The sequence below is a fragment of the Cygnus atratus genome, chromosome 1 (assembly GCF_013377495.2).
Source record: "Cygnus atratus isolate AKBS03 ecotype Queensland, Australia chromosome 1, CAtr_DNAZoo_HiC_assembly, whole genome shotgun sequence".
In the NCBI taxonomy this organism is placed as follows: Eukaryota; Metazoa; Chordata; class Aves; order Anseriformes; family Anatidae; genus Cygnus; species Cygnus atratus.
Window position 1 is genome coordinate 109,868,289 of NC_066362.1, and position 10,863 is coordinate 109,879,151.

Below are 10,863 nucleotides of genomic sequence, written 5' to 3' on the forward strand. Positions count from 1 at the left end.
GTCCCCACAAGCTTTTTATCTTTTCTCCCCCTATCTTGTGGAGGAAGGGGGAAGGAGAGAGCAACTGGGTGGGTGGCTAGCAGCCAGCCAAGGTCACCCCACCACACCCACACACTTTCACCCCAACGCAGCACATCCCTGCACATTCACATACTGGGAGTAAACATGTTATACCAAGTCCAAATAAAACGAGAGTTAACATTTTAACAGTAAGTACATTTATTGAAGTGTTCAAAGTTCTTCACCCTAGTGGACAGTTCATAACTTAAAGGGACCAAAACATCATGACAGGCCCCACCCGGAATCTTACAAAACTCTCAATCACGTAACTTAAAAAGCACAGTTAAATTGTTCAGTCATTTTGGTCTTCATCCCAGTCTTTCTTTCCTGATGGAGGTTTAGGGCCACCTGCTGGTTTTGCCATAATGATCTTGAAGGTGATAGGGAAGCAGAAAAAGATACGGTCAGAATCACTCTTCCCCCAACATCTCATTATAGTCATACGATGCTGACTGACAACATTCACTAAAATCATGCAGGTTCCCTGCTCTGAACCTAAACCAGTGATTATTATTATAAATCTGGTTAATTCATAAGTCCTTTTTTTTCCCCTTGAAAATGGCAGAAACTGAACCCTGATATACAAAGGACTTTACCTCACTTTGCATGCAAATTATGACTTCAGTTAGTCTAAGAAAAAGTGAGTGCTTAAATAAACTAGCCAGTGACTGCTGCACAGGATGCATACAACAGAAAGCACAATTATCAGAGCTGTTGTTCTGCACTCCAGCCTAGACATCACACGTTTAAGGCACAAGGTCCACTAATTCTACCTTGTTAGAGGCTCATTTCTGCACTTGTTATAGTGACAAAGTAAAACTAAAACCGAACTCTTGAGTACAATGAAACAAACTGCAATGAAAGTTTGGTTTTAGGAGTAAGATTAACTTGCAGTGGCACCAGTAAGAAATGCAGCAATCAGCACAAGACCAGCAGTGTTATGTGCCCTCAAGAAAAACACAGATCTGCCACACGTGATTGTCATGCATGCACTCACACTGATACTTCGCTGCTATAGAATCAGCTTACTGCATACTACTTTTCAGGCTCATCTTTCCAGTCATCCTTATCCCAATGTCCTTGTTGTTTAGGAGCTTTTGGACCGCCTGCTGTTTTTGCCATAATAATCTACAGAAATTTTACATGCAAATACACTTTTGCTGGAATTCCACAAAATATATAAAGATTTTTGTCATTAAGATTATAACGCCCATTTTACTTAAGTGGGATTTTCCATGTTAAAAATAAACCAACATACATGAGAAGGTTTTGTTGTGATAAACCTTGCTCCTACAGGAAGTTCTTTTATGGGCATGGGTATCAATTATCCTTGTCAAATCTTAAAAAGTGAACACTGTAACACTTGTATGGAAGCAGCAATATCACAACTCATATTCCAAAATATGAGCTCCTAAAAAAAAAAAAAAAAAAACTAATTCCTGATCTTCTTAGTTCTAAACTAACATTCCAACATCAATTTTTATGCTTTGTATTCCCAGACCATCCGCATACTTCTCATTAGTGTTCTAAACCTTGAGTTAAAGCAGAGGTTTCAGTTTTTCACCCAAATTATTTCTATGCTTACCTGATCGACCCGTAGGACAGTTACTGCTGCATTTGTAGCCAGCTTGATACCCCAGGATTTTCCAAGGTATGTGTCTAATATACCAGCTTCCAACATATCCTTCACAGCAGCAGCTTCAGCCTATCAGGCAGGAGGAATTTATTTATTTTTAAGTTTTCTCAGGCTTCTACCTAACAAGTTATTAGGCTTTTAAGCTTACAACAAAGTACCACTTTTCTGATCTTGTTTTCTCTCTTTACAAGATTTTCATTTCTAATCCATTAGCAGGAAGTCAAAATAAGTGATCACTGAAGATTTGTTCTGTAACATACTAGTTCAGTACCTCTCTCCACCTGCTACATAAAGCTGCTATACTATATTCGCTTTAACTGCCTGCTGATGAAAAAAACTTCAGTATTGGAATTCTAATAGAAGTATTCTTCTAGCTTTGTGAAACACAGAGCTTCGATGATTTGCATTTATCTATAAGCACTGCAATAGAAGTACTTTTACAATATAACCCTGCTGAGCAGCAAGTAATGTGAGGAACTTCTTACCTCAATATCAAAGCCAACATTTTTGTTGCCTTCCTGATGCACAGCATAAAGTTTGGAAATGACTTCGTTAGCCTTTATGCCAGAGTTTTCTGCCAGTGCCCGAGGAATGGCTTCAAATGCTTCTGCAAACTTCTTGATGGCGTACTGGTCAAGTCCAGGACAAGTCTAAAGCGAAGTTGAAAACCACATAAGCATTTGAAAGAAACAGTAAGATAGGAAGGTACTTTTTTCACGTTTTACTATTGATTTATATGCACTAATATACATACATATCTTTGTATAAAAGTGCGTGTATCTATATAAATTAAAATATATGTAATTACATTATATATAAAGTAAAAAAAATTGCTGTACCTCTCCATAAGATGTGATCTGCTTGGCTAATTCAATCTCTGTTGCACCGCCTCCAGGAACGAGACGTTTATCCTGCAAGCAAGCAAACCACACCAAAATGAACCTTTGCTTAAAATACCACGTTCATATTTTACTTTTAGAAGACTTTATCAGTTTAACAGAATTTATTTATTCCTTACAAATGTCTCTGAAAAAAATTAGCTTCTTTTGTAAAAAGAAAATCAAAAATCAAAAAAACAATGCAGGTACTTTCTATTTATAAAAGTCACTTCTATTACTCATAAGCCAAGAGTTGAATTATTTTTTATTTTTTATTTTTTGAATCTTTTCTATTAACTGCTAAGTAGTTTGGAGACAACATGAATGAAACTAATCTACCCTAAGTTTAATGTATCAGCAGGTATCACAAGGGTAGTATTTTTGCTTTAAAAACAATTAAGAACTTTGCATATCCTTCGGCAAACCAGTGTTCGCTTAAGGACACCCAGTCTTTTTAACAGACACACAAAGTATATCTTCAGACTACTTCAGGAGACGAACATAAATGCACAATTTATGGGTGTTTCTGTACTCTGTATCAATGCGCATCTGTTGATGCATACAGATACAAACAGTGGCAAGAGTTTTACTTTTCTTTTTTGCATGCCAGGTTCCAAGTAAATATTCAAACATTTCCTTTCTCCCTCAAAAACAAAACAACAACAAAAAAAAACACAAAAGCTGATCACAAAAAAAAAAATGAATTAAGTTTCTCTATTTATGAAATATATCTGTGGTATGTGGAGAAAGCGTCTTGTCACTAATAAACCAGAAAATATTGTTTGCAACCAGTCACTTCCTCTTGATTCCCAGAGAAAAACAAGCCATCTAGCTTTTCTTCCGTGCCTGGTTTTCAAGGAATGTTGAAACAAAAGGCTTACAAAGAGGTCAAAGAGCTGACCGCCATTAGAAAGCAGTACAAACTAATCTATCTTCAAGGACTTGCCTCATTCCTGAAAAACTGAATTCAGTGCATGTTGAGCACTGTACGTACACTGTGCTCACAAGGACATCTGCAGCCGTTTCCCTACGCAGCTTCTCCTACATATCAGGAACTCTCCAAAACTGGCAATGTAAGCACCTGTTACAGCCCTACAGCAAATGAGCCCAAAGCAAGCAGGGATCTTTCCTCCAACTGGTCCATATCTCAGTTTTGGTAACTGAAATGTTCTGGTTACTTACCCTTGTAAGTACTTTAAAAGTATTTACACCATCATCCACTGCTCTCTCTATATCATCCATCAGATTGTCTGTCGATCCACGAATGAGTATAGTAGAAATAGCACCATCCTCCTTTTCTGTTAAAGAGGCAGATGCTCATTACTGAATTAAGTTTTTGGATGTAAAAATGTGTGTTTCATACTTGCAGAACAGTGGCATTAGGATTTCTATAGAACATACGTACGTACCATGCTTAAATACAACAACTTGAGTATCTCCAACCTCTGATAAATACACACTGTTGCAGTGACCCATTTCTTCTAGAGTTGGGGGAGTCTGAAAAGAAAAAGAAAGGTCAAGAGATGAACCTGCTCATCAGTTCCCTCCCACCTGCTCCTCATTTGAGGACTCCATACCAGTCTGGGTAGGGCTGTTGCACCAACAGTTTTGCAGAGTCTTCTCAGATCCCACTTTGAGTTCAACCTTTAAAAAACAGAAACAGTTTTTCTATTCACAGGTCTCCAGAACAAATGTTAGTATACACAAGTAAGCATTCTCTCCTTAACTTAGCAAGCATTTTGTAACTAAAGACATCCATCAAAATTTACTGCATCAAATTAAAAAGACTCTATACAATGATTTCTGTAATAATTTTAAAACAAGCAGTCCAAATACATGGAAATTACCAAAGCTATTCAAATATGCCTTATTTATACACAAAAAGATTGAAGGCCCACAGAAGTGACTGAAGAGTATTAAGAATTAGTTATTCCATCCATCAATGTAATGGTGATATGTAGGGAAAACAGGCACCTCACCATTGCTAAAGTATCACGTGACAACTGCGACCAGGGAGTACCCCTTATGGTATAATGAATCTTTGTGGCCACATAATCAACAAATTTTGACACAGTTCATTTCAGTTAAGCTGTAAAGACCCTTATGCCAAAGTAACAGTATCATATACACAAATTACTCCCCAGTTAGTTTCCATACAGAGGTGAAATACTATCAAGAAACATAAGCTATGAAACCACCACTTTGCAGCTCAGGTTTTGATCTACTAGAAAGCCAGTCTGCAATACTCTGTATTATAAGTCATTTGAGAGGCAAGAAACAATACACCAGTTTCATAAACCTGGTAGACCAAATGTTTTATGCTCTTCCAGTACTTACCTGACTAACATAAGATTGTATTTGTTGGCATAATGAAGTGCCATGTCTGCCACTTTGCCACCCGTTACTACTACATTTGCACCACTGTCAGCTATAGCTTTGACTTGCAAATCCATCAGATTCTCTTCTCCCTTACTGAAGTTCATCAGCTCTTCAGCATTCTTTATAAGTACGGTGCCCTAGTAAAACACATACATTTATCAGTTCGGTGTTAGCTACTTGCCTAAAAGTTTTTGACAATCCGTTTTATCTCACAACCTATCTGTAAACCTCAAGTCATCCTATTTGATCATACCACCACCCTTCTCAGGCAATGTCAGTAAAACAAGTTAAAAAAACAAAAACAAACAAAAAAAACAGGCAATTCTAGCATTTCTAGAGAATCATAAGATACAGACATTGTAGCACATAGCTGGTCTTAAAAAAAAGTAAAAATAAAAATCACACCCACACCTCCAAAAACCCCGTAAAGCAAAATTAGCTTCAGAAGTTTTCTATGAACTTTTTTAAACTAATGAACTCAATCTTATCAAATATATCTTAATCACCAAGTGTCAAAAATATTTATAGTTAAAGCTAAAAATAAGAGATTAAGAACCACATATAAGCACATATAGATACATAATTTATTTTAAGCTCCTACATACCTTAGTTTCAGTTATCATACCATCAAAAGGGCAGGAATACACAGCTATTTTTGCATCTTTGACAGAAGTAACATCTCCTTCAGTTTCTTTTTTAAAAACCATACCATGCAGCACTGATGAAGCAGAGATACCAGCACCCTGGCAGAAAAAAAGATGGAATGGGTGGAAGTCGTATTACTGACCATTTACTGCCAGAAAGCTGCAGTACCCTTTACAAAAAGCAGTCCCTACATCCATCTGAGCCTGGCAACCTTCATTGTCACACCAACAAAAGTCTTAAGCTGATTTAGCAACAAACATTGTCTTACAGGTTCCCATCTTAAGATCAGTTGGTGGTCAAAAGTAAGGTATGTGACGTATGAAAAGGTATGAAAAGGCACTTTCAAAAGTTTAAAGATCTAAAAATTAAACTCCTTTCATTAAACTTTTTAGAAAACAGTAAAGCTAGCTATGCCCAACTTACCACAATCTTGCACACTCTGATATTATCAACGTTGAAATGACCAGAATCAGGAAGAATAGAGACTGTTTGGGAGGAAAATAAAACAATGTATTTTTGTTGCTTAATGAATAAAGTAAAAACTATGACACCATAAATACTGCCTGGAGTTTTTTTTAAGTACTAGAATTTTATGGTTTGACTGCCCACTTAGTTTAAGGTAATAATAATCTGCTGATAACTTGCACCAAGTAAGTTTCCTTTTCTCTCTAATTTACCATTTTAAATTGTTTTTAAAATGTAATAAACAGAAAGCAACATTAATATGTCAGGCCTGAATAAAGTTCAAACATCCATTTACACATTCGTATTTCAAGAGTGAAGCTTGACCCATAGTATTTCAGAAAGCACTTAAACCAAATTTTAAAGTTTTTTCTTTACAGGGAGAAACCAACAGCTCAATACAACTGCAATCTTGCCTTCACTGTTCTGTAGCTGAGACTAGCAACGACTTTTCTGAAGTGTAACAATCCTCTTAATGACAAAAAAAGTACAGTTTTCTGCTTGAAAGATAAAAGTAGTAACCTATTTCTATAAACATTTAGTAGAAAGCACAGACTTTTTCTCAGCTACGTCAGTGAAGAGTTCGACATGAGAAAGAAGGCTATACTATTTCAGAGGCTAATCTATTCCACCAATTTAACCTGATAAACTAACCATGCCTTTTTTTTTTGTATGAAGATGTTAACCATAAGCAAACCCACTCAGCTTCTTAGACGCATGCACAGAAGTGTTCTTATCCACTTACCGCAGGCCTGAGCAATGAGCTTCGACAAGAAACTTTCGTTGCCATACTGTTTGCTCATTACTGAAGTATGCAACAAAGATGCCACTTCTTCAACATCTCTAAGGTTCTTTGCAGAACAGCACACCAAGTCCGGAAGAATTTCCAGGGCTTTTTTGCAAGCTTTTTCATATCCTTCAATCACCTGTGCAGCAAATAACAGACTTACTATTTTACCTAGGTATGCATTCAAACTGCTTCTACCTCCATTTAAAAGGGACATAAAACATAAACAAATGAAAAAGCTTGCAAGGGAAGCAAGCAATCAGAAGCAGCAAAGCATATATTGTTCTTCTTTGTACACCTCTGACTAAAAATTAATTTGGAAGGAAGCAGACTATCCACAGTTCTACGACCCATGAACACTGACTAATAGCAATCTGAACTCAAGCTCCATGAACTGCAATAACAGAATTTACTTCTGAGACTGATAATCCCATCCTCAGAAGGTCTTCGGCTAACTCCAGAAGGACCCCAGCAAAAACAAGGACAAAGTTGGTTCCATCTCCAACTTCTTGCTCTTGCATATGGGAAGCCATCACAAGCATTTTTGCAGCCGGATGCTGGACCTGTAGAAAAAAAGTTGCACATCTTAGTCACTAACATCCCACCTAGACTGCAGCTCCAGGTTTTCCTGTGCATCCAGTATAAGCGCTCTTACTCCAAGTTCTATCTAAAGATACACTGTATGCACAAAGTATGAAAAAGAAAGCAGTACAATTAATTTAATTAGGTAATTTCTGTAATAAGCACGACTATAAATATCTATGGAAAAAAATCACAAAGAACTGAACAGCTCCCCTACAACATAAATCAGACATCTTTCTCACTGGTTCTGTGCTACTTTTACAGCATGCAAAGGTTTCACTATCACATTCTGCAACATGAGAGAAGCCTGAAATTAAGCCTTCCAGCTGTGTTTTTAACACAGCAGCTATTTCATTCACTCACCTCCAGCTCTCTCAAGATAGTAGCAGCATCATTTGTAACAAAAAGCTTCTCCAGATGATTGATAACCATTTTGTTCATTCCTAAGGGTGGGGTGGGGGGGGAAATAAAATTATTTATTAGGCAAGGGTTGCTTTGCACAGAAATACTGTTTCCATAGCTTTTGGATTTATCTCACACATCAAAACGTTACCGCTGCTTACAACTTAAGAATCTAAAATATTTTTGTGAAATAACACTTAGAAGTGTGTTCCATTAAGGAGAACAAATTCATTTCTGAATAAGCAGTTTTCTCTTCATAAATATTGATACGTAATTTAATTAATCAATCTTGGAGAATGCAATTTGTCTTGGTGTATCTGTCAGGACATAGTATGGTTACACTTATTATGACCACCTACCAAGTTACTGTCTTTCCTTTAATTTTTGTAGGTCTTCCATTTAGCAGTAAGACAGCAAAGAGGACACAGTAACTGTCTCCAGGCAGATACAAAAACCTGGCAAAAGCAGGTATTTTGTGTATAACTTAAGAACTAACCCAACAAAATCCTGTGAGCATTATAGCTGCAATGACTGTATCAGGAGGTCTGTAGCAAGTCCAATGTGTCTCCTCAAGAAAGAAACGGATGATTCTTGGTCAAGGCCTTTAAACATACCATTTTGATCAACATCACTACAACAGTTTTAGAATTTACTTACCATTTGGTCCATAAGCTGTACGGGTGGTTTGAGCAAGTTCTTTGCATGCTTGGATATTCCTATAGACAGCTTCTTCCAGTCCTGAATAATGCTAAAAAAAAAAATTAAAAAACGTTCTGATCAGAATTAGGCTTTCTAACACAAGAGATGATGAACTACTCACTTCTCAGCAAAGAAGCAGTAATCTAACAAGTTCACTGAAGTTCCTGATAGATTTAGTGCTGGTATTTCAAAAAAAAAAAAAGTTTAAAAGGAAACTAAACTTTAACCAAAGACAAGACAAGAACTAGCATGTCCTCCTACTGAACTAGTCAGCTCAACAAGCACAATAAGTTTCTGAATAGAACATTTTAGAAGAGACTCAGTTTTTAACAGTTTGCACCTCTTAACTGCTCTAAAATATATTAGTGGCATACCAAAGGTAGATAAAGAATAACCAATATTAACTTGGTGATGGAGGGGGAGGATGAGGGTTTTTCATGTGCTTCTTTACTCACAAGTCTGTATTCCACCAAATCATTTAACTTGGTTCTACATTCAAACACGTGGTTTGAAAATTCAGAAGCACAATGATTCAGAAAAGATTTGCGTTTGAGAAGCTAATCAGCCAGCTTCCATTTGTAAGAACAGAACCCCCAAAAGGGCCTTACTTAAAAAACAGGTACACCATATTCATACCCTATGATAGGAAAGAGAAAGATGCTCTCTAACAATACTTACTCTCTAAATGCAAAACAAGCATCTCAGACCACCAGCTGCCTTCCTGTTTGGGAGAATGTAGCCCTGGACATTCTGGCCTTGCCTATGACTTGATTCTTTTAGATAATCAGCATTTGTGCCATTCTGCTTCCCTACTCTCTCCCCACACTTGAAATAGGCCATTCCTTGTCTACAAGGAAGATTTTGAAAGGAGCAAAGGGAGCCAAGGTGCTTAACTTCACTTTCCATCAAGCAGCAGCTACCAAATTTTCCTCCCGTTTTCCCTCACAAAAAAAAAGATAACCTAATTCCTTTCTGCTCCCTCTTTTGCAGAAAGCATCTCCTCAATCGAGCACAGTCCTTGACTACTATCAGGACCTACATTATATTAATGCTATATATGGTAAAACATCATCTTGCTTTACAGCACTGACAACGATATTTTTCCTACAGGCCCAATAACAAAAAATACTCAAAAAATACACATAATAGTACTGCAGGGTCCAGTTTAAGTTCGCTGACCACCACCTACAGAACCTCCCCAGCCAAAATGCCTTCCTAAACCCATTTCCAGACACTTGGATTGGAAATTAGAAGACATTCCTCCTCAGAAGGAGCGGCCAGGCATTGGGACGGGTTGCCCGGGGAGGTGGTGGAATCACCGCCCCGGGGGTGTTCCAGGAGAGGCAGGACGCGCTGTTGGGGACAGGGTTTAACGGGGTTTAGCGGGACTCCCGGCCCGCCATGCCGCCGCTCCGCCCCGCCCTTCCAGAACCTTCCCCGCGCCGCCACGCCGAGACGCCCCCCTCCCCCTCCCGCCCCCTCAGCCCCGGTGCCGCCGTTAACGGCCGGCAACGGCTCCCGCCCGGTGCCGCCACTACCTTGGCGCCCTCTTTGAGCATCTGGGCGAAGCCCGGGGCCTTGGGGACGTGCAGCGCCATGGCCGCTCCGATCGGGACGGAAACCGCCGCAACGCGCACGACGGGAGCGGGGCCAGGCGCATGCGCGGTGGGAGGCGGGGAGGGGCCGGGCGGGCTCAGCCCCAGTCATGGCGGCTGTGGCGGCGCTGTGAGGGGAGGGAGCAGTGGGACTTGGAAGGGGCTGGTGTGTCCTCCATGCGTTGCCTTTATAAATTAAACCAACCACAGCTGATTCATCTCACTTTTACAATATTTAAAGTCTGTGTTGCGTTCGTAAAGAGGAAAAGAGCCCTATTCGTATTTTTATTAAATACAGTGGAGAGTGTATCCTGGTTCATTGCACTATTTCCAGTTCACCCGTTTGCCGAGGTGTGGTGGTTTTACACAGGTGGGCAGCCGAGATCCACCAGAACCACTCTCTCACTCCCCCTCCTCAAATGGAAAGGGGAAGAAAATGCAGCAAAGGACTGGGAGATCACTCAACAGTTATTGTCATGGGCAAAACAGACTCAGCACAGAGAGATTTGTAAAATTTATTGCCTATTGCTAACAAGATACAGAAGTGAGAAACAAGGAAAGCAAACTAAAGACACCCCAGCAGTGCAGGGGAACGGGGAATGGGGGCCGCAGTCAGTCACTGACACTTCATCTCCGCCGCTCCTTCACGGTCACTCTCTGCCCACTCCACGTGGGGTCCCTCCCACAGGATGCCGTCCTTCCCGAACTGAGCCTGTGGGGGCTGCCCACAGGCAGCAG

General features: G+C 39.4%; 1 protein-coding gene across 3 annotated transcripts; it reads right to left on the reverse strand.

The window, feature by feature from the left end:
* Positions 1 to 201: 201 nt before the first annotated feature.
* Positions 202 to 10,202, reverse strand: CCT8 (chaperonin containing TCP1 subunit 8). 3 transcript variants are annotated; one of them, XM_035546073.2, is made up of 16 exons: positions 10,069 to 10,202; positions 8,489 to 8,579; positions 7,793 to 7,872; positions 7,261 to 7,410; positions 6,806 to 6,986; positions 6,022 to 6,083; positions 5,559 to 5,696; positions 4,912 to 5,090; positions 4,152 to 4,218; positions 3,984 to 4,071; positions 3,757 to 3,872; positions 2,536 to 2,607; positions 2,182 to 2,346; positions 1,646 to 1,765; positions 1,090 to 1,188; positions 202 to 430 (listed from the first exon to the last, which is right to left on the reverse strand). In XM_035546073.2, the coding sequence occupies exons 1-15, from the start codon at positions 10,126 to 10,128 to the stop codon at positions 1,096 to 1,098; spliced, it is 1,662 nt and encodes a 553-aa protein (XP_035401966.1). In that variant the 5' UTR covers positions 10,129 to 10,202; the 3' UTR covers positions 202 to 430; positions 1,090 to 1,095. The 3 variants fall into 3 exon arrangements, with proteins under 3 accessions (XP_035401966.1, XP_035401965.1, XP_035401967.1); XM_035546072.2 differs by having other exon boundaries at positions 1,058 to 1,188; XM_035546074.2 differs by lacking the exon at positions 1,090 to 1,188.
* Between the last annotated feature and the right edge of the window lie 661 nt (positions 10,203 to 10,863).

Bases quoted from the DNA above. Each gene is read 5' to 3' on its own strand.
- CCT8 (XM_035546073.2), bottom strand. From the start codon at position 10,128: ATGGCGCTGCACGTCCCCAAGGCCCCGGGCTTCGCCCAGATGCTCAAA. The intron at 4,072-4,151 runs GTATGGAGTCCT...TTTTCTTTTCAG, and splicing joins CAACAGCCCTACCCAGACTG to ACTCCCCCAACTCTAGAAGA. The intron at 1,766-2,181 runs GTAAGAAGTTCC...CCTGCCTGATAG, and splicing joins ATGTTGGCTTTGATATTGAG to GCTGAAGCTGCTGCTGTGAA.